General features: G+C 39.4%; 1 protein-coding gene and 1 long non-coding RNA gene across 3 annotated transcripts in view; one reads left to right on the top strand and one right to left on the bottom strand.

The window, feature by feature from the left end:
• The window catches only part of LOC309327235, a 91,134-nt gene that overhangs the window by 28,118 nt on the left and 39,544 nt on the right, over positions 1–23,472 (bottom strand). The gene's annotated exons all lie outside the window — the stretch shown is intronic.
• GALNT1 (polypeptide N-acetylgalactosaminyltransferase 1) overlaps positions 1–23,472 on the top strand; it is a 64,732-nt gene that overhangs the window by 36,592 nt on the left and 4,668 nt on the right. The window contains exons 1-7 of one of the 2 annotated variants that reach the window (XM_081836316.1): positions 7,714–7,802; positions 11,593–11,759; positions 15,023–15,230; positions 16,808–16,978; positions 17,991–18,108; positions 18,697–18,877; positions 20,127–20,266. In XM_081836316.1, the coding sequence (XP_081692442.1) occupies positions 11,717–11,759; positions 15,023–15,230; positions 16,808–16,978; positions 17,991–18,108; positions 18,697–18,877; positions 20,127–20,266 (861 nt within the window). In that variant the 5' untranslated portion in view covers positions 7,714–7,802; positions 11,593–11,716. Of the gene's footprint in view, positions 1–7,713; positions 7,803–11,592; positions 11,760–15,022; positions 15,231–16,807; positions 16,979–17,990; positions 18,109–18,696; positions 18,878–20,126; positions 20,267–23,472 lie in introns of those variants that run through there. The other variant, XM_081836315.1, reaches the window with a different exon arrangement.

Below are 23,472 nucleotides of genomic sequence, written 5' to 3'. Positions count from 1 at the left end.
ATATGATGCAGTTGTGCTTACAAATTTACCGCAGTGGGGCCATCCAGACAGATCTATCATATTAGAACAATTCATTGTTTCAGCAGAATTTTTAAAAAAGACTGACACTACACAAAATTTGATAAGGGTATTAAATTAAATCCATGTACCAAATCTTTATGAGATCTTTGAAGTATATATAAACATAAATCAAGTCCAGAACTATCACCTCTCACAGAACTTTAACATAATGAAGAAATATAGGAAGAGTTTTTTTGGGGGGGTATAATATTAATTTATGAAAGATTCATGGACATTTTGAACATAGAAAGTTATTTAAAGAGGGTACTGTTAAAACTTGCAATCAGATTGTTAATGATATACAACAAAATTATCCTCTCTTTTATCAATACTTGCAGTTTAGAAATATAGCCAATATCTTATTGGTAAGACATGGGCAGTTTAGAGAAAGGATAGAATTTGTAAATTTGATGAGGGGAAACTCATAAAATTTACTAAGCAAATTATACAAAATCATTAAGATTATTTATATAACTCTTAATACAGGCAGTCCCCAATTTGCCTGGGTGTTGCGTTCCTGGCACTCCCCGTGCATTGGGAGAGCGTACATAAGCCCACTTTGTTCTGTCCTTTTCTGTGTCCAAAATGACCTATGTGTTGGCTGTCGTGTGTTAATTGAACACATGCTAAATAGTCTCTACCTGTACTTCTCAAAGTAAATGGTAGGGAGACGTGGGACATGAGATGTTACTGGGTCAGTGGAGTCGGATTTGGCAAAATGTCCCTTATACAATCAGCTCAAGACCTAAAGCAAGTTTTTATACATTCGTCTTTTGTTTATTTAATACCATTATGACTCAGTCATATCTATGATACAAGTAATTAAATTGGAGATGTAAGGCAGCTGATGCTGGAATGTTAAGTACTGTATTTTTCTGTGTATAAGATGCTCCCATGTATAATTTTTAAAAATCTCAAAATTAAGGAATTAAGTTGTTTAGCTTTTTTGGGGGGTGGGGGAGGTCACTTCTGCCAATCACTCACTCACTTGCCCGCCACTGCTGATCGCTTGCCACAGCCACTGCCGATCGCACATCTCGCCACAGCTGCCAATTGTCTGCCCGTTCATTGCCACCAACAGCCCACCCACCCACTTGCCGCAGCCGCCAATTGCCTGCCCACCTTGCCACAGCTGCCAGTCACCTGCCCAATTACCACAGCCACAGCTAATCGCCAGCAGGCCTTGTTGCAGCCACTAATCACCCGCCCAGTTGCTGCTGCAATTAATCACACATCCCCCCTCTGCATTCACTATCCGTGTATAAGACGACACCCAATTTTTGCCTATTTTTAAAGCAAAAAGCATCGTCTTATACACAGACAAATACGGTGTATTTTGGACTTGCCCTCAGATTGTGAAATCTTCGGCTGGCATAGTAAAAGTTATTGAAGTGATAACGGTGTCTGCCAACAGATCCTTTAATTATTTGGACTAACAAAGCATCATTTATTATTGGAAGTAGGGAATTCAAAGTTTATTGACAGCTGCTAGACTGATCATCTGTTGTATTTGGGAAAAAGTGAGCACTGGAGGAAAAAGTATGGGATATTGTGAATATGGTTAAATTGATAAATATTGGAAGAGTCAAAGAAGGAAGACAATCTGATCTCTTTGTGGAAAAATTGAGTGTATTTATTGGTTAGTAGTATAATAAGGTACAAGACTAAAAATTGTATATCCATGATGGTGTATTTTTATATATATTCTATTTTTATCTTTCCTTTTACACTATGTGTGTGATATTCTTGGTGTATCTTTGAAGTAAAGGGTACAGCAAGAAAGGTAAGATTTATTTTTAAAAACTTGTATTTTCCCCCTTACCTTCATGGATTACTGTGGCATTGCTACCCTTGCCCAGGTACAGCTGCGGCTAGCAAACTAGCCAAAGTTGGAAATAATGTCACTAATACTACTTGGGGAATCAGTGACAATATTGAATCAACTACAGTGGTACCTCGGGTTAAGAACTTAATTTGTTCTGGAGGTCTGTTCTTAACCTGAAGCACCACTTTAGCTAATGGGACCTCCTGCTGCCACTGCACGATTTCTGTTCTCATCCTGAAGCAAAGTTCTTAACCCAAGGTAATATTTCTGGGTTAGCGGAGTCTATAACCTGAAGCGTCTTTAACCCGAAGCGTATGTAACCCAAGGTACCACTGTACCCAAGTTATGTACATGTTCCTTCAAGGAGATTGCGACACTTTCCAAAACTGGCTGTCTACCCAATTCTTACACCCCAAATTTCTCACCCACAGCAACAGCATCCTGTCATGATTCAGCCTCAGTTTCTCACAGAAATCTGCCCAAGGGACTTCATACCATTTGTAGACCAGGCAGAAGCCAATTTGCACATTTCTATGCTTCAGTTTCAGCTGCTTTCCCCATTTTGTGTGTGATATAAAGCAATTCAAGGCTTCATCTCTTTGCCTTGCCCTCTGCTTCTGGGGCTTTTACAGAGCTGACTGCAGCCCTAGTTGTGTGCCTAGGAACCAAGAGGCTCCATGCATATTCATAGTTGGGCATTCTTCTGGTTGGAGCTCCAGTAAAGGGCAAGGGAATCTAGGACACTGCTTTCAATTGTCTAGTCTGCCATGGTTTCCTCATCAAGTAAAAATTTTCACTGCTTCATGTTTTGACTACTACACAGTTTTAAAAGAATCAGCTTTCTACTGCAGTGGAGAATGAGAATATATTTAATACTCAGACAGACTGGCTCAACTGCCAGAAGAAAGATTGGAAGAATGGACTCCACCAAGAGGTTTTCAGGGTGATCATGAACAGATGGGGTGCTTGAGTAAACAACCAGGTTTTAAGAAGCAGAAGTGCCTGATGCTTTATTGGTTCTGTGGGCAAAAGGGCTGCTTGTTTTCTTTCCCCCTGTTTTTCCAAGTGTCCTTCTTAAGGTGAGAACACTGGGGATGGAGGTGATTCTGTTGGCTTCACGATAGCCACAGAGACCATGGTGTTCAGATCTTGCAGAGCTGGAAAGAGGTTTGCTCCTCTGCAGTGATACAGATATGTTGGCCTTACTTTGTGCATCCACAAGTAAGGTTCTCCAACACTGGCACAAATGTCAACCAGTTATTCCCTCCTTTGCTTCTATCATAGATGGATTTTATCTAGGGTGTCTTAGATCAAGGGCTCTGACCCAAGTCTTAAAAGGCATGTCATACATCTTTATAAGCAGCACTCATGGCAGTTGCTCAACATTCCATATATGCTTGGCTAAAAAAATTTGGCAACCCCTATTGTAGGAGGGCAGGCAGACCACCCTTGAGTTCAGTTCCAGTGAGTACAAGGTTCATAGCCAGAGTAGATCAAGGTTTCCATAAGAAACCCCTCTGTTCAGCCTTCTGACACCTCACTTTATTCCCTGATTGGCTATTTGCCCCTGCTTTAGTAATTGTCCTTTGTGTCCAGGGCTTTTTTCAGCTGGAACATTACCATAACTTAGCTCTGGCACCTCTCCAGTGGGCGCCATTGCCATTATAAGAGAACAAGGGATGTTATGGTGACTTCCATCACCTCTTTTTCTAGAAAAATGGCACTGTTTTGTGCCTCATGTTGCTGGAGGATACTGAAGTAAAAGCCTTGACTCTGAGAGTGTTTTTTCTACATAGGTCACAAAGTCTTTTATTCTGTCTTTTAAAGGATTTTTATATTGATTGGGTGTTACATATTTTGTGTTATGAATTGCAGGAGTTTATTTGATGTAAACTTATGTGAGTAATAGGAACCAATTAGAAAGGCAGGATAAATGCTGCCTGGTCTATAAACACAAACAGAAAGGAACTTCATGGTAAGTTCAACTTTTCCGATTCCAGTATTGCTGGATCAGGTGCATACAAAGCACTGTGAATGGAATTTTGTCAGCCTAATTTAACAGCTGGGGCTATCAAATAAGTGGCAGTCAATGAAATGAACTATTCCAGGAGGCAACCCTCCACTCCCCTTTCTCACAAATCATGGCAAGCAAGGTATTTCTGAGCCCAATTCTAGTGCTGGTTTTCATCTTTTATAAACTCTTAATTGTTTGGGTCTTTATTATCTCAGAATAACTGCTCCCGCTGACCTGTTGCCCCCAAAGATGGGGACAGGCTGCTTGCCAGTGTAACCAGTGAAACATGCCTCTTGTCTTCTTGACACTTGCCTGTCCTGGTTCATAATAGTGAGCAAGACAGGACTGGACAATGGGATGTGTGTGTGTGTGGGGGGGGTGAATTCCTCCCTCTATAAGAGAGTCTTCCCAGAACCCCTTAAAGAGACGGTTATTAAAATGCTTCTTTTAAAAAGCCATTTATGGACCTGGCCACTATAGCCAGTTATCACCCAGTCTCAAATCTTCCATTCCTGGGCAAGGTGATTGAGCAAGTGGTTGTGGAATAATTCCAAGCATGTCTGGAGGATGAAGACCATTTGGACCCCACCCTGGGACTGAAATTGCCCTGGTCACACTGGTCGATGATCTCTTGCAGGCCAGGGACAGAGGTGAAAACTTTCCTGGTTCTGTTGGATCTCTCAGCAGCTTTTGACACCATTGGCCATGGTATCCTTCTGGACCATATAGGTCCAGTGGTACTGTTCCTTCTGGGCCGTATCCAAAAAGTGATGTTGGGAGATGAGTGTTCAGACCCCTGGGCACTCACCTCCCAATGCTTTTCAACATCTGTATGAAACTACTGGGAGAGATCATCAGGGGATTTGGGCTGGGTGTTCACCAGTATGTGAATGATACCCAGCTCTACCTCTCATAAATGAAGGCAATGAACATCCTGTGTGAGTGTCTGAAGGTGGTTGTAGGATAGATGGCAGTCAGTGGATTGAGGCTGCATCTCGACAAGAAAGAAGTCCTGTTTCTGAGGGACAGAGAGCGGGCAGCTTTGTTCTGCATGATGTTTTTCTCTGATCTGCAAGCCTTTCCAATCTCAACTCAGACTGAATCTAGGTAAAAAGGATCATCTCACCTACAAAAGGGGCAGAATCTACCAATAGATGGAAGATGATTCAGGTGAAGGGAGAGATTCAAGCATCTTTTTAAAAGATACAAAAGTTCTAACTATCTCCCCCTATGTTCAATGGGTGGTTTGGGGGACTCCATGGTCCTGAATGGGGTAACTGTGGCATTGAAGGACCAAGAGAGCAGCCTGGGAGTCATTTTGGACTCACAGCTGCCCATGGAGGCACAGGTCAATTCTGTGTCCAGGGCAGGTATCTACCAGCCCCATCTGGCATGTTGGCTGAGACCCTATCTGCCAGTGCCCTGTCTCACCAGAGTGGTATATGCTCTAGTTATCTCCCACTTGAACTACTGCAATGTGCTCTACCTTTGAAAGTGACTCGGAATCTACAACTAATCCAGAATGCTGCTGCCAGACAGGTGACTGGGAGTGGCTGCTGGGACCATGTAACACTGGTCATAAAATATCTACACTGGCTCCCAGTATGTTTCCGAGCACTATTTAAAGTGTTGGTGCCCTAAATCGCTTTGGCCCTGCATACCTGAAGGAGCATCTTCTGGAGACATCTGAAGGCAGCCCTGTATCAGGAAGTTTTTAATATCTGATGTGTGTTTGTATTTGTAAATTCTGTTGGAAGCCACCTAGAGTAGCTGCAGTGACCTAGTCAGATGGGCAGGGTACAAAATAAATCACCATCATCTACTAACACAGCTATGCTAAAGATCACATGTGAAGGCTTGATTAGTCTTTGCAAGAAATTCTTCTCTGTTGCAGACCTGATATGTTTTTATATCCATCCTTAGATTTGTATGACTATCTTTTCTTTCTTAAGACAGGTTAAAAGCTTTTCTTTTCTGTTCCTCCTTTGGTAGTTGAATTGTTTGATTCTGCTGTTCATATCTGATAGTTTTTTTCGTTCTTTGGTTTATATTTTCATTTTAAAGTTGAAAAGCAGTACAAAAAGTTATCAAAATCACCTGCTCAGCAACACTGCCACTTGAGTGCTGCCCATAGTCTTAGATCAGGGCATGTAAAACTCGCTTGGAGTCACATCTTGTTTTTTACTTGTGCGTGGATATACAACTCTATTTTGGACTTTTCACATACATTAAATTAGCCATGTATGGATTGTGTTTTTATTTAGATGTATGAACAAGGTCTTGCATCTTGGTTAGTTAATACCCATTATGTTTCTAAGACGGTCTACCTACTGAGCATATGTGCCTTTAGAAAGTTAATTGCTATTGTAAAACAATGGAATGAACTATTTTTTGGGTAATTAGCATAATTATTAAGCACGTTGATCTGATCTAGTAAAAGTAATGTTTTGAAAATACTTTGACGAATTATTTTTTTCTGGTCTAATGTGCACATCAAGTCCTTAACTTTAAATCTTGATTTCTTGCATTTAGAGCCATTTAATTTAATTTGGAATTCCATGTAAAAAATGAAGAATATTATCCCACTAGTGATTATGTAATATATTTTCAGTTGTATGAATTGGTTGATCTTTTGGAAGTTTTCTGAAGTCTCAACAGTGGAAAAGATTTTGATGGATGATTTTGATCTTTGGATGCCAGATTTTGTCTTGTCCACAACCCCAAAGTTGAATGCATCTGTGGCTTGAGGTTTATTCCATTGGTAGGGCGTTATCCTCTCCCCAGTCTTGATGTGCATTCATTCAAAAATTCATGCTTATTTCTCTTGTGTGCTCTCTTTTCCATGACTACCGTATGCTTTTAGATATTTCAGATAAATCTGGGAAAGGTAAAGCAGCTTTAACACCAAAAGTATCCATTATGGCCCACAATAAAAATTCAAAAATCCTCATTAGGGCAATAGCTTTACGAGACCAACCAAAATATCTTAAAGTGTGTACTTCGATAACCTCTGTGGAGGTAATGTATTAGTAAGAAAGATGATGGGAACATCACCTCCAATGTTTAGAGTTATGGTTGCTCAAGACCCACACAAGGTTCAGCTTTGAACTAGATTTTAAGTAGGTTTCACAATAAGGAGTGCTATTTTTCTAGAAAAAGAGGTGCCGGAACTCACCATGAATGCCTGCCTTACAATGACAATGGCGCCTACCTGAGAGGTGTCGGAACTGAGTTCCAGTGAGTTCTGGCTGGAAAAAAAGTCCTGACAATAAAGTAAACTGATGATAGCAGCCTCCAACATTCCTAGTTGATCGCAAGCAAAGGAGATGTTAATACATCAGTCCACTGTGCTTCTTGTTCTTTCTAGGAACTTCCGTCCTAGAGGAGAAGTGGAGGCTCTTAAGAGTTGCTTCTCTTAAATACACAGCAATACTCCATGTTTGGAGCCCATGACAGAATTGACCTAGGATTTTCTTTAGGCACCTACATTTTAAAAGTGGATTTTCCTAGAAAAAAACCAGAAGTCTAAATCTTTTTTATTTTTCTTCTTTCTTTTAACTAACTTTACATATCCTAGATTTGTAACATCTTTTATTAATACATACAGTCTGGTATTTCAGCCTTCATCTAGTTAACATGTAAAATAATTTTATACGGCAAAGAACAGATTTTTAAGTTTTTCACCAGAAAGCTCTCTTGGGGGGCAGCTGGCTTATGCCATAAGCACCAGAAAACCTTCAGAACTTTCTTTATATGAATTCTGCTTGAATCTCTAACCACAATGGTTTTAAGGACCATTTTGGATTTTGTTTCTAGGGTCTAAAGAAGATTTCTACTTGAATCATGAGATATTGCAACTTTCTTATATCAGAAGAGAGGAAAATTTCATTCTCTTGATGTCAGGTAAATTATGAAATAACTGTTAAGGTCAGACTTGAACTTGACTACAAACCATTGTGGATGCTGAAAAGATTTAGTATACATAGGCTACTAGATGGAGTAGTGTCTCTTGGAGACTTAACACACACGTTCCTATCGATTTTTGTAAAAGTATTGCTGTTTAGCCCTGCTGTTTCTTCAGGAAATGTTCCACTATGCATTTGTCTTGTGCCTTTTTCCCGAACTATTGGGAAAGTTCATTGTTCATTAAGTTCATTGTTATACTGCCTGTTGGGTTGGATTACAAAACAGGCGTTCAAGCTTGATATATCCTGTATGGAACAAAATCTCAGTGAACACTTCATGTCTTTTAGATGCAGTCCTGTGCCCATTTATATGGGATAATGTCCCACTTACTTCATTGTGACTTATTTTGAGTAGATATGTATTAACAAGGGTGCCAACTTGAATGAAATTTTGTGGGGGCCCAGGTTAGCCCTACCCCACAATCGATCACATGACATGACACACTCATAACATTTGAATAGCAATGCCCATCAACCTTGGGGGGCCCTGGCCCCTTCAAATATTTTATTGGTGGGCGAAAGCCCCCTTGGCCCCTAGGAGTTGGCTCCTATGATGTATATAAGATTGTGCTGTACATTTATAAAATATACCTTGGGGAGTATGTGTGTGTGTTATGTGTTTCCTGCAGTACTTTTTCCATTTGTGGCATTTTTGAACTATTTTGAACCAGTTACATGCTTGGCCTCGTCTGAGAGTTGCCTAGAATTATTAGCAGTTTTGACCAGTTCCGCTTCCGATAATCCGTGGTAATCACAATGGATGAACTTTACCTGTTTGTGGGTACGTAGAATGTAATCAGTTGAGTATTGATTGATATAGCCAATAGGGTATCTTTAGACTTGAAATGTCTTATTGGACTGTCTAATTGGATGCCAGTGGTCCTTTGTTAACCTTATTCTGCTGTTAACATAGAGCCAGCTCAAGACACTGGGTCTTTGAAGACTGCTGTAGAATATTTTATTGCGTTTTAGGTGATCTACATAGACATTTCCTCCTAGATTAAGAATCTTATACAAAGGTACCTTGGTTCTCGAAATTAATCCATTCCGGGAGTCTGTTCAACTCCTGGAACCCTTTGAAAACCAAGGCGCGGCTTCTGATTGGCTGCAGGAGCTTCCTGCACCCAAGCGGAAGCTGCGTTGGACGTTCAGCTTCCAAAAAACATTTGCAAACTGGAACACTTACTTCCGGGTTTGCGGCGTTCAGGATCCGATTTGTTCAGCAACTAAGCCGTTCAGGAATCAAGGTTTGACTGTACCTCTGCTTCACAGCTAGGTGGCTTTAAATATATGTTATAACTAGAATAATAAAGCAGGTTAGTGTTGCTGCAGGCACTAAAGGAGCTTCAGAAGTTTTCTCATACAGCCAAAAGAGCCTGCTGTATGGAAGCCCCTTTCCATGTCTCAACATGACTATATTGTGACTTGGAATTTAAATGGTTCTCATGATCATCCTATCAAATCTGTTTTTGTAAAGGTCTGTCTTGGTCAGCCAGGTAGCAGCTTCATTTGTCTTGTCTTGCTAATATACATGCATTGTATATTTTAATCAATTCAATATTTTTGGCTAATAGGATGCATTCCCACATTTACCTCAGTCAATAGAAACAATAGGCAAAGAATCAAAATATCAAGGACTGCCTTTCATGCCTTGACATATGGTAATCTATTCTGCTTTACCAGTTCTCAATCCTGACTCAATCAGTTCTTCACTTCTAGCAGAAAAAACAGAAAAAAACACAGCTCTCTGCTTGATGCACAGGTTCACCAATTTCCTTTTCTTGTGGGGAGTTTGAAAATACCCTTTCCTTTGAGTTTCTATCCAAATTTGAAGGCTGCTTACCTTTCCTACTGAAATTATTGTGGCTTTCTTTTTAATAATAACTGTAAGTAACAGAACTTTGAAATATGTGTCAGTATGTCTTAAACCAGGGCAACTAGTGTAGTACTCAATTCCTTTAACTTTAAACCATTTTGTTACTAGTATGCTACTTTAACAGAATATTCCATATGCCTAAATATACTGTAAAGATTACATTCTAACTGTCAGTGATAGCTTCTCTTTATTAGATTGTAAGTTTTTTCCCACTTGAATGAGAACGTCCTCTCCTTTCAGAGTTGTCAAAGCTACTTGATGTTTTGTGACATGTAAGTTAGTTTAACTGGTTAAAAGCCAGACAGTTTAATTTTCCTTGTAAGGAGCTTCCAGGCTCACTAACAAAAAGACTTTCTTGTTAGCAAACAAATTGTGATCCTCTTTTGCATTTGATGGATACTGGGGTTTTTGAGGTGCACCTCCCTACCAGGGGGAACTGTTGTCTCATGAGACTGGGAGAATAGGCTTCTAGGATAAGTAGTACATTTGAAGCTGGACAGGAAGGAAGCTGTTTGCATATTCTTGGGGTCTTACACCGTTTTCATAGGAGTAATAGGAGCGGCTATATTCCATGCTAATGGAGGAGACCTGAGGTACATTTGCTGCTTTCTTGTGTGGGGTATCTAAAACTCAGCTTAATATACCTTCATAGAGAAAAAGGAGAACCTTTTGGATCAAGGCACTAAGAACGTACTTAGTGTGGCAGACGAATACAGTTCTTTAGAAATACCAGCATCCTGAAAGCACTTCTCTAGGATGGGTAGCATTACAGATATTGGGAAACCCCATTGTTAGAATAACATTTGAGATACTGGTCTGCCTCCTTCAAGACTGTTTCTGCCTCTTGTGTATGTAGAGCTTGATCCAGTACTTTGCAAGCTGTAGTTCTGTTCTGATTAGCTGTTATTGGGCCAGAGTTTCTGATACGGTGGTTCACTCAGTACTTGGAGCATTGATGGTGGCGAGGTCACCAATGGCATCTTCAGCTAGTCGCTGATTAATTATAAAGGATTACTCTTTGCAATCTTTAGGCATAACCTGGAAATCCTCTTCATGTGTAAGAACTATTTTAATTGAGCAATAGACCTGTCAGGAAATTCATTCTGCATCCGGACATTCTATTCCGCATGAAGCATGTTTCACACAGCTAATTGTGCCCATAATTTTCTTGTGCATTCATTGACGACCTATGAAAGTTAATGCTATTACAAGTGGTGCCTCGCAAGACGAAATTAATCCGTTCCGCGAGTCTCTTCGTCTAGCGGTTTTTTCGTCTTGCGAAGCAAGCCCATTGACGGCTTAGCGGATTAGCGCTATTAGCGGCTTTTAGCAGCTTAGCGGATAAGCAGATAAGCGGCTTAGCGGCTTAGAAAAAAGGGGGGGGGAGGAAAAGAAACCTGCAGGAACTCGCAAGACATTTTCGCCTTGCGAAGCAAGCCCATAGGAAATTCGTTTTGCGAAGCACCTCCAAAACAGAAAACCCTTTCATCTAGCGGGTTTTCTGTCTTGCGAGGCATTCGTCCTGCGGGGCACCACTGTACCAGCCTTCTTGCTTCAGTGTTTCAGTTGAAGTAGTCAATTGAAATGGCTAGTGTAGCATGGGTCAAAGGGCATTTTTACAGGTGAGTTCTGAATGCATCAGTGAACAAGGGCCTATTGCTAAAAGCTTGGGGAAAGGGCCTTTTCAGTGATGACAATCCATTGATGAAACACCGTCCCCAGGGAAGTTCTCCTTGTCCCTACCTTATATTTTTTAATATAAAGAGGATATTAGAGAATATTATTTTCTATTCAAATGTAATAATAAAGGGTTCATTTAATACTGCTTTGCTTTATTTGTGTTTTGTCTTAGGTGTAAGACAAAAGTATATCCAGATAACCTTCCTACAACAAGTGTTGTAATTGTCTTTCACAATGAAGCTTGGAGTACTCTCTTGCGAACTGTACATAGTGTCATCAACCGGTCACCGCGACACATGCTGGAAGAAATTATTCTGGTAGATGATGCTAGTGAAAGAGGTAAGATTGCATAAGGTGCAGTTTGGGCATATTGCATGAATTCAAAAAACTGAGTAGCAAACAAAAATGAAATGCCGGTTGCTGATATGACTGTACTAAGACAGATTAGAGCAGTTTTCATCAGGTGAAAATGAAATGCCTGTTTTGATAGGTGGAGTGTAAATATTTATATTTGAGAAAGCCTTCTTTAAGTCAGATCCATCTGGTAGAGGAATTGATTCAAGTTATAGATAGCAGTGGGGAAGTGCGGTGTTGCAAAACACTTTGTGCATAATTTTGCAGGTCTGCAACCCCATTTTGGCTGGGCTAGGTCTTTTTTACTTTCCCTAAATCTGACATCATATATGATGGCAGGTCCATAGTGCTTGACCAAAGCAGCCTGGAAGATCTAAATAGATTCATAGATCAATGGTTCCCCGCACCTGTTTTAGAGTAATCATAGCACTAATGTGCTTGTATACAGGTTGTTTAATATGGAATTCATTATTATTTAAGAGAAATGCAGTATTCACACTTAAAAAAAATCAATTTTAAAAAGCAACCTGATTCTTTTAGGTGGTTTTGTAATCGGTATTAAAAACTGGGATAGAAAAGCTAGGAGCGAAATGGCTCCTGGAACTTGGGTTGTGGGCGCCAAAATAAGAATGTCTAGTTGCCATTTTGGGGTGGGGCAGCAACACTTTTTATTATTTTAATAAGCATGAACTAATACACAATTCTCATAAGTGAGATATTGTTAATATCACATTTTTGACAGAAATTGTTAATACATGTTTAATTTGGTGTTTACCATAAAAATATTGGTACCATACTTCATTTTTCAAAACACACTACTCTTTATTGGTAAACTCCTTAACCTATTGTCTATCCTTAACATATACTTTGAAGCTTCAAAGCACATACATTTCAGTAATCCTTGAGAGTCAGCCAGACACAAAAAGTGGCACCTAGACTTTTTGAGGTGCTGACAAATGGAGAATTTTTTGGCACAAAATTTTTGAACCCTGTTTGTAATCATCAATTTTTTACTTACCATAGCCCTTATATAAACTTGTATAGCAAGTATATAACATAATATATAATCCATGTTTCTCTGTGCTAAAAGCATTATCCATACAGGTACATAACATTCACTTTTTTGAATTTAATGAATTCATTAAAGCTACCCACTGGAAGCAGTCCTTTGAACACTTCACAGACTGCATATGTTGAAATAGAGATTACTCTATGCCAGGGTAAAGTAAATCACACTCTTCAAATAACCTAGGGTGCCCTTAATGCTCAAATATGCATGAAATGAATATTCATTAAATAGTGCTTGTTTAATCTCTAAATCACTTTTTAGTTGGGTTTTGCCGTATTGATAAGTTCAGTGCATCCACATTCTGTTTTTCCTTTGGAATTGTGCTTATTGTGCTTTTGCCTTATTTAGAATTATTATTATTATTATTATTATTATTATTATTATTATTATGGATTTCTTCATTGAAGCAATGTTTTAATAAAAAGCTGTTATATGAGCTTTGCTTTTAAGAGTTTTATAAAGGTAAAGGTAAAGGACCCCTGACAGTTAAGTCCAGTTGCGAACGACTCTGGGGTTGCAGCGCTCTTCTCGCTTTACTGGCTGAGGGAGCTGACGTTTGTCCACAGACAGTTTTTCCGGGTCATGTGGCCAGCATGAATTAAGCTGCTTCTGGTGAAACCGGAGCAGCACATGGAAATGCTGTTTACCTTCCCACTGGAGCAGTACCTATTAATCTACTTGCACTTTGACATGCTTTCAAACTGCTAGGTTGGCAGGAGCTGGGACCGAGCAACAGGAGCTCACCCCGTCACGGGGATTTGAACCGCCGACCTTCTGATCAGCTCTGTGGTTTAGACCACAGTGCCACCCATGTCCCTAAGAGTTTTATAGTACAGTGGTGCCTCGCAAGACGAAATTAATTCATTCCGCAAGTTTTTTCTTCTTGCGAGTTTTTCGTCTTGCGAAGCACGGTTTCCCATAGGAATGCATTGAAAATCAATCAATGCGTTCCTATGGAGACCGTCCGGGGACAGAGGGGAAGCGCCACGCGCCTTCCCCTCTGTCCCCTCTTTTGAAGCAAGGGGCGGAGGGGAGAAGATCGCTTCTCCCCGTTGCCGCCCCTTGGTTCAAAAGGGGTCCGGGGAGAGAGGGGAAGGCGCGTGCGCCTTCCCCTCTGTTCCCGGAGATTGCGGGGCTGGCAACGGGGAGAAGCGATCTTCTCCCCGCCGCCCCTTGCTTCAAAAGAGGTCCGGGGACAGCGGGGAAGACGCGCTGCGCTTCCCCGCTATCCCCGGAGCTTGCGGGGCAAGCTTCGTTTTGCGAACCAAGCCCATAGGGAGATGCGTCTTGTGAAGCGGCTAAGAAAACGAAAAACTCCTTCGTCTAGCGAGTTTTTCGTCTTCCGAGGTGTTCGTCTTGCGGGGCACCACTGTACTTAAGTAAACTGTGTATAGTACTGTGTATAGTATAGTACTCTGAAACCATGTATACCTGACTCTTCAAGTTGTACATAGCTGCATAGTACTATATTAATGGTTCCTTGATGGTGCTTCTCTGACTCACATGGAACTTTGTTTAAAATAAATTGGGTTTGAAGTTTATCAAACTGAAGGATGCAGGCAGAAAATGCAATCTCTGTTTACATGCTGGTTAAATACTCTGTAAGTAGGAAATTAGGCTTCTACAAAAATTTCCTAATCTGGAGAGAGTGGGTTTCAAATTTTAGCATCAGTTGGCTGAACTGAATAAAGCAAACATTCAGCTTTACCTTTGTATCTGCTGCTGCCATATTCCCAGTAAAGTTGATTTGCATAATATTTCACTTTAGCACTGGAAAAAGAAACATCAAGAATATAAGACTTACTCTTCACATAATTTAGAAGTGCTAATTTTTCATTTAGAAGAAAAATAGTGGATAAATACCAGTTAGTTGTTTTACTTACATGTGGAAAAAGTCACCATCCTGAACCAGAAAGAGAAAAGGAGAGTTTTAATTTTCCATTAAAATCTGCAATTTGGAGCATAATGTGTGTGTCCTGGTTCTGTTATTGCACAGTATTCATAGGATATTCAGTCTTAAATTTAGTGTTGATATCTGGATTGTTCTGCCCCCTTTTGACTATTCTTGTTGAGAGTTCATTTAGACATAAGCCATTTTAAGAGCTCTTACTAAAATTATGAGTGTACATATAGCTTGAATGCTACATTTATTTTACCTTTTGTTTGCCATACTTTTTAGAGTTCTTGAAGAGACCCTTGGAGAACTATGTGAAGAAATTACGAGTACCAGTTTATGTGATTCGAATGGAGCAGCGTTCTGGACTGATCAGGGCCAGATTGAAAGGAGCTGCTGCTTCTAAAGGCCAAGTCATCACCTTTTTAGATGCTCATTGTGAATGTACAGTAGGATGGCTGGAGCCACTGCTAGCACGGATAAAATTAGACAGGTGGTTATTTTATAAAACATGTTAAAGGTTAATACTGACTAATGCAGCTAATCTGCTTTTTTAAGTGTGACTCATCCATGGACATAGTGGGTAAACTTCATTAATCCTTAGAATATGAGAAATTTGTAGTAGAAGAATATTTGCACAAAGGATTAATTAAAGAGCAGCGGCAGACCTTGGTAATCTTCAAATGCAGTATGGATGTATTGCAGATACAGTGGTACCTCAGTCTACGAACGTAATCCATTCCAGAAGTCCGTTCTTAAACCAAAACCGTTCTTAAACCGAGGCACGCTTTCCCTAATGAGGCCTCCCATCACCGGTGCCCTTCCACCATTTGGATTCTGTTCTTAGACCGAGGTAAAGTTATCAAACCAAGACACTATTTCCGGTTTTGCGGAGTTTGTAAACCAAATCGTTCTTAAACTGGACTGTTCTTAAATCGAGGTACCACTGTACAGCTATATGTATAATTAATAACTGTGACATCTCAGATATCCTGCCATAGCCTGTTACTATTGTTTTCTGTGTTATGCTCATGCCTTGCAGCATGTTTCTCCGGAAATCAAGCAACCTCTTCTCTGAGGTACATAGGAACCTACCATTCTACCAAGTTAAACCTTTGTTTCATTTAAGGATTTTCCTGCCCTAACTGCTAGGGGCTATGACCCCATCTGGCTCTGAATACAAATACTTTGTTTAGAGAGGTAACACTTTTGAATGTGGTTAATTTGAGCTTCAGTCTACTATCCTTCTTTAATTATCCATTCTTTAATTTCTAAGATTTCTTCTTCTTTTAATTTTTTTTCCAATTTCCAATTTTACAATAATCAATACCTCATCACACATACATACATCATAGTTTGATTCCCCCCCCCCACTTTTTGTGGTTTCTTCTATTTTCACTTTTGATTTATGCACCTCCCCTATAACTCCTTATAATTGTTACTCTCAACCTTGAAAAGGTTAATAGTTTAACTGATCATCTTCAGTTAATCCTGCTAATGCAGTTAACTATTTGCAATGATTTTTAAACTACTCCAGATACTTTCCCCATTCTTTTTTAAAAGTTCCCTCATCTTGGTTCCTTATTGGTCCAGTAAGCTTAGCCATTTCTGCGTAGCCCATTAATTTTGCCTGCCGTTCATCCTTGGTTGGAACTGCATCTTCTTTCCATCTATTATTTATAAGATTTCTTATCTACCCTTCACCCCACGTAGAATAGAAGTGACAGCTCTGTCAGATAAAGGACTATTTCAAGTGATCATTACTTTGTTTAATAACATAGCATAGTTTCTTGTATTCTATGTTGCTGTGGTATAAAGTGAGCATGAGCCGGACAAAAACGAACCTTTTAAGCCCCATTGAAATAACTGAAGTTAGGTCAAAGACACTTGTAGATACTTAACATGAGCTGGATCATGCCTACCATGTACTAAAACTGAAACTTTTTCAGAGATGAACGGGAAATGAGATGCTCAATATGTGGTATAGGGCTGATATTGTATGTAACAAAGGCTGTATTTTGTTCCTGTATTCTTGCCTTTTCTAATGGTCTATGCCATTTCTTTCTTTAGGAGAACAGTAGTTTGTCCAATTATTGATGTAATCAGCGATGATACATTTGAATATATGGCAGGTTCTGATATGACTTATGGTGGATTCAACTGGAAGTTGAATTTCCGGTGGTATCCTGTTCCACAGAGAGAAATGGACCGAAGGAAAGGTGACAGAACTCTTCCAGTCAGGTAAAGGGAGCTGATGAGCATTATTGGGATATCCCTTCATGCATGTGTCTAATAATACAATCCAGGTTTACTCAGTTCCCAAGTCCATTTCTACATTAAAAAGAACTATGAAGGTGCAAGGAACTGTGAGGGAAATATGATATGTAATCAGCAATCATTAACTTGATTTAAAAAGACCAGTAAATTAAGACACATCTTAGAAAGCCTGCTGAAACAGGTAGTTCATACAACTCTTAGTAATAAGTAATTGCAGGTGGCACACTAGGAAGTGTGTTCTCCCTTAACTGTGAACATCTACTGTGGTACCTCGGGTTAAGAACTTAATTCGTTCTGGAGGTCCGTTCTTAACCTAAAACTGTTCTTAACCTGAAGCACCACTTTAGCTAATGGGGCCTCCCGCTGCCACTGTGCCGCTGCTGCGCGATTTCTGTTCTCATCCTGAAGCAAAGTTCTTAACCCGAGGTACTATTTCTGGGTTAGCGGAGTCTGTAACCGGAAGCATCTGTAACCCAAGGTAACACTGTAGTTTGGACAGGGAGGTCCATTCCAAGTTAGTGATTAGTATGTCACCTTTTCTAAACCTGCAGCAGTGAAACAACGCTGTTTTGGCACAACAGAACTTCTTCCTTAAACATGCTCTGGGGGTTTTCCCCAACCTTCCAGAGCATGGTTATGGGGTGCACAAGGAGAGGAAGTGCTTGTGCAAGCATAATTGCTTAACTGGATACTGCCTATGGAAATTAATGGACCTAAGTTAATCATGTATTAATTTTTTTGATATTAATGTTCTGAGTTGGACTGGCATTAGATGCAGTTCAGGATGCTGCTACATACCTTATCCTTCAAATCTGTGCTGCCTTCCTGTACTCCCAGACTGGCAAATGCCTCCCTCTTTTTCACCCTCTGGCCCAATTTTAGCTATATTTTTGTTAGGATAGAGTTCACTGCTAAGAGTAATAAATGTAATAATAAATGTCAGAGTTGGATTTAAAACATTTTCATATTTCTTTAGGACGCCTACAATGGCAGGAGGCCTTTTTTCTATAGATAGGGACTATTTTCAAGAAATTGGGGCATACGACGCAGGAATGGATATATGGGGAGGAGAAAACCTAGAAATTTCATTCAGAGTAAGTAAACTTCATTTTTATTCCCAGGTACTGCAGCTTAGTTATGGTAGGCAGACATATTTTGAATGTTACCAGAGAGAAGATGCAAATGCTATCTTTCAACAATAGACTATTTTTTTAATTAAAAACAAATTCAGGGAAGAGAGAGAACAGCTGGTTTGCCAGAGTGCTCTGGTGCAGTACTGCAAAGCACATGGTTCACAGCTCTGATCAAAAGCTCTAGGACATCCCAGTATCTGCATGTGCAGTTGACTGAAGAATAGTTAAACTTGGGTAGAGCTGTCATGCTACCATCTATAATGTTTCAGTAATACTGGTAAGTGCCCAATGTCCTTGCTGCAACAGAATGGTCTTGCTACGTAATCTGAATATGATTTCACATGGGCTGGAAGTGGGACATCTGTGATGAGTTCTCCATGAAATGGTGAAGGGTGATATCCACTGGTCAAGAGTGATGTGTAAATATAATTAGTAAAATTATAATGCAGAATTATTACTCATGCAGTTATAGTTTGCATAGTAATCAGAACCTTTCTTTCCCTAAAAGACAATAGAAATATGTTTATGGTGAACTCTTGACATTTTCAGATTTGGCAGTGTGGGGGAACTTTGGAAATTGTAACATGTTCGCATGTTGGACACGTTTTTCGAAAAGCCACTCCTTACACTTTCCCAGGAGGGACAGGGCAGATTATTAATAAAAATAATAGACGACTTGCAGAAGTTTGGATGGATGGGTTCAAGAATTTCTTCTACATAATTTCCCCAGGTAAGCAAGGAATCTTCAGCATAATATAGTGTCTTAAACTGATACGGTGAATGTATAAAGCCATCTTCTGCTCAGACTATTGATTCACCTGGCTCTGAAATGTGATGCTAATGCAGTTTGAGGCTGCATTAATAGAAACCATAGTTTCCATCTCATGAGAAATAATAGTTACAATTCATTTTATACTAGACAGACCTCATCTTTGGAGTATTGTGTCCAGTTGTGGAGGAGGACTGTGAGAAGGATGTAGAAAAATTAGAGGGCAACCAAGGTGGTCTGTGGGATTGATGAGACATCATATGAGAAAAGGTTATATGAACTGTGTATGTTTAGCCATGAGAGCAGAAGGGCTGTCACACAATAGAAAGGAATCTCTGCTACTCCCAGGCGGCAGGAATAGATCTGCAGAAGTAGAGATTTCAGTTGAACATTAGGAGAAACTTCAGTAAGAGTAATCCAGCAATAGAGCCATGTACCTAGGGATGGCGGGCTCTCTCCAGTGTGGTGTAGTGGTTAAGAGCGGTAGTCTCGTAATCTGGGGAACCGGGTTCGCGTCTCCGCTCCTCCACATGCAGCTGCTGGGTGACCTTGGGCCAGTCACACTTCTCTGAAGTCTCTCAGCCCCACTCACCTCACAGAGTGTTTGTTGTGGGGGAGGAAGGGAAAGGAGAATGTTAGCCGCTTTGAGACTCCTGAAGGGGAGTGAAAGGTGGGATATCAAATCCAAACTCTTCTTCTTCTTCTTCTTCTCTCACTGGAAGACTCCAGGTAGAGGCTAGACAGCCATGTATTGCAGATGCTTTAGCTCTATATTTCCTACATTAAGCAGAAGGTTGGACTAGATTCTGTAAACATTTCTGTACTGTACTCTTCAAGATACTTGTGCTGTTACGGTGCTCAAATAAAGTAGCATCTTTAGGCATAATTCAAAGACTGTAGCAAAACTACCCTGTTTGGTTGCAATTTCCTTGGAATGTTCAGACTCCTGCTACCTTATATTAAATGTTCATTTGTAGCTCTGTAAGCAATTTTCATGGATATTGTTCTGTTGATAAGAAATTGATGCGGCCTCACAGTTTCAGATAAAACTGGTTGTAAGACTTCCTTGTGATAGTAAGATACCTAGAACCTGTCCTCAAAGATCTGTGTAAAGATTACTCTTCTCACCCAGTCTAATTTTTGTGCAGGTAATCTATTACTGTATTTATTCAATTAAAACTGTAACTAACTGAGATGCAACTCTCTGCAGGGGTTACAAAGGTAGATTATGGAGACATATCATCACGACTTGGACTTAGACACAAGCTGCAGTGCAAACCTTTTTCCTGGTACCTAGAGACTGTTTATCCTGATTCCCAAATACCACGACACTATTTCTCTTTGGGAGAGGTAACAATTTTAAGACCCATACAGTTTGGAGAACTCTTAATTAACCGTAGAATTCTTTAATATGCCTCAAGCGTTGAAGTAAAAAAATGTGTGTAAACGGCACACCTGTGTTTTTTTCTAATGTGCAAAGCTTTAAAGTTTGGGTAATAAGATTAAAGCAGATTTATTTCTCCCATGTGTAAGTCTTTCTGTAATGCTGTAATAGAAGTATTCAAATCCTTAGGTCATATAAAATCTAAATTAATATTTGGAAGGAAATTCTTTTCCAGAAACAGGGAATTTACATGCTGCTGCTAATGTGCACTGTGCTAACAGCTTCTAAACTTAAGTAACCACAGGCTAGTGATGTAGCGGGGATTCTAAAGAGGAAAAGCTTGTTTTATCAGAACAAGTTCTTTTCCTCTTATTATGTTAGGCATGTTTCTATACTGCCTTTTTTGTAAATAAATTTTTATTAATTTTCACAGATAGTAAACAACAAAATAAGGATACAAAAATCAAACCACAATCTAACATTTGAACTTCTAAGAAGGATTCCTACTATTTACAAGCCTTCTTTTGAGGTTCTTTAAACCTCAAGACTTCTTTCCACCCCCTTCTACTGATTCTTTACATCTTACATCATTCTCTGCATTTTGTTAGCATTTTTATCCAGTTGTTACTCCTTAACATTTTCTAGTTCCTTACTTCTTACAAGTGCTTAATCGAACCCTGCCAATGTACTAACTTGTTTACAATATTTCTGCACATATACGATAAGGTTTTTTCCATTGTTTTTAAACTTCTCATTGTCAGAGTCTCTGAGTTTTGCCGTCAGTTTTGCCATTTCTGCATATTCCATAACTTTGATTTGCCATTCTTCTATTGTTGGCAACTGTTCTTCTTCCCATCTTTGGGCTAACAGGATCCAGGCTGCTGTTGTGGCGTACATAAATAATTTCTTCTGTTCTTTGGGAATTTCTGTTCCTGTTACACCTAATAAAAATGCTTCTGGTTTTGTTTTTTTTAAAGTTAGTTTAAACATTCTCTTCAATTCATTATATATCATTTCCCAGTAGCTTTTAATAACCTTACATTCCCATCACATATGATAGAATGTACCCTCTTTTTCTCTGCATTTCCAGCACTTATTAGAACTTGTTTCATACATTTTAGCAAGTTTAATATACCACATACATCATTTCATATAGTTCTCTTTAAGTGTGGTACATGCAGTAAATTTGAGATCCACAGTTTTTCCCAATCATTCACTTGTATATTATGTCCCAGATCCTTTGCCGACTTCATTACACACTTAACCTCTTCGTCTTTATTTTTTCCATTCCAACAGCAAATTATACATTTTCGACAGTAATTTCATATTATCCTCCACCATTTCTCTTTGAAATCTTGATATGGTGTAACTAAATCCTTTTTGTCATTTTTAAAAGTTTCATTTAGTTGAAAGTGTTGTAACCAATCTATTACTTTCTCGCCGATTTCCTCAAATCTTTCAACTTTAATTGATTATCCACTTCTGTTAACAGCTCTTTGTACATTGGCCGTTTAGTCCTTATGCTAACCTTTTTTACTGATATTACTTCTGTCGGTGAGATCCACCATGGTGTCTTTTGTTCTAATACAGTGGTTTACATAAGCTTCAGGATACACACACTTCAGGTTACAGACTCCGCTAACCCAGAAATAGTACTTCGGGTTAAGAACTTTGCTTCAGGATGAGAACAGAAATCGCACAGCAGCGGCACGGTGGTAGCGGGAAGCCCCATTAGCTAAAGTGGTGCTTCAGGTTAAGAACAGTTTTAGGTTAAGAATGGACCTCCAGAACGAATTAAGTACTTAACCCGAGGTACCACTGTAAATCCTTACATCTCTCCCATACTTTTAAAATTGCATTTCTTATTATGTGGTTCTGGAATCATAGAATCATAGAATCATAGAACTGTAGAGTTGGAAGGGACCCTGAGGATCATCTAGTCCAACCCCCTGCAATGCAGGAATATGCAGCTGGTCCACACAGGGATCGAACCTGCAACCTGATGTTATCCTTTGTGCACTTTGGCTTTATTATACCATAAATACGCATGCCAACCAAATTTACTTTCATGTCCTTATAAATCTAAAAGATCTGTGTTTTCTAATTTAATCCAGTCCCGAATCCAACAGATACAGGCTGCTTCATAATATATCTTTAAATCTGGTAGGGAGAAACCTGCCTCTTAATACAAATATTCCCAAAGTGGTTAACATAAACAGCTTAAAACTCCTGTATTTTATTTAATAAATCTTTAACCTACCATACAGAGTATCTACCCTCACAATTCAGTTTGCAACATATATAATAAACATTAGAATTCCCAATTATTAAAATAAGAAACAATAAAAATGATGCTCCCAATGGACATCAAAAGCATTTCCCTGGGGATGAATTTTATTAATTTTATATGCATTATATGTCCAGAATTTCCCAGATATATCCTGAATACTATAGTCAGAAGCAGTGTCTGGGCAGAAATTGCTAAAATGTCCAGGAAAATCTGGACTTTATGGCAACCCATGTCGGCATTGTTGTTACTGGCGATTTTCCGTAAAAATAGCAGCTCTACATTATATGCTATATTATAATTAACTAATTTAAAAGGCAGAACCAACAGTAAAGATACCCACTCTCTGGTCAATCAAGCCCAACTGCCTTGTGGAATAAAAGGACTGTTGCTTGCCTCTAAAATGAAGCCAAGGAAGAATATAGACAGGGCTTTAAGAGTCATACCCAAAATGATGATTAGAATCTGATCTTGTATTAACAAAGCTAAGTAATGCTATTATAATGTTTAGCTTGATCTGATAAATCATCCTATCCCATTTCAGGTTGGACAGGTAATCTCACTCCTACCCTTCCTCTCTCTCGCCCATCTTAAGGGTAAACTAATTTGATAATTTAGAATGAATGCCGTAGTTGCCACTCTGTGATTCTCATGATCACATGTTGTCTAAATAATTGTACTGATTTTCACTAAGCTTTAGATAAAACTTTCCACATTTTAAAAATCACATTGACTCTGAAACATCTGTTGGACTATACAAGAATATCCTTGCTTTTATAAGGGGTTCAATGAGTTTAAGTTATAAGTCTTAGTGTTATTAAAATCTCAGATGTTGGACAGGCATGGGTAACTTAGCTGGTTTGCAAGCTATAACCATTCTTGGGG

The sequence above is a fragment of the Podarcis erhardii genome (genome assembly GCF_964252035.2).
Source record: "Podarcis erhardii genome assembly, chromosome: 13".
In the NCBI taxonomy this organism is placed as follows: Eukaryota; Metazoa; Chordata; class Lepidosauria; order Squamata; family Lacertidae; genus Podarcis; species Podarcis erhardii.
This window is presented reverse-complemented; position numbering and strand designations above follow the sequence as displayed.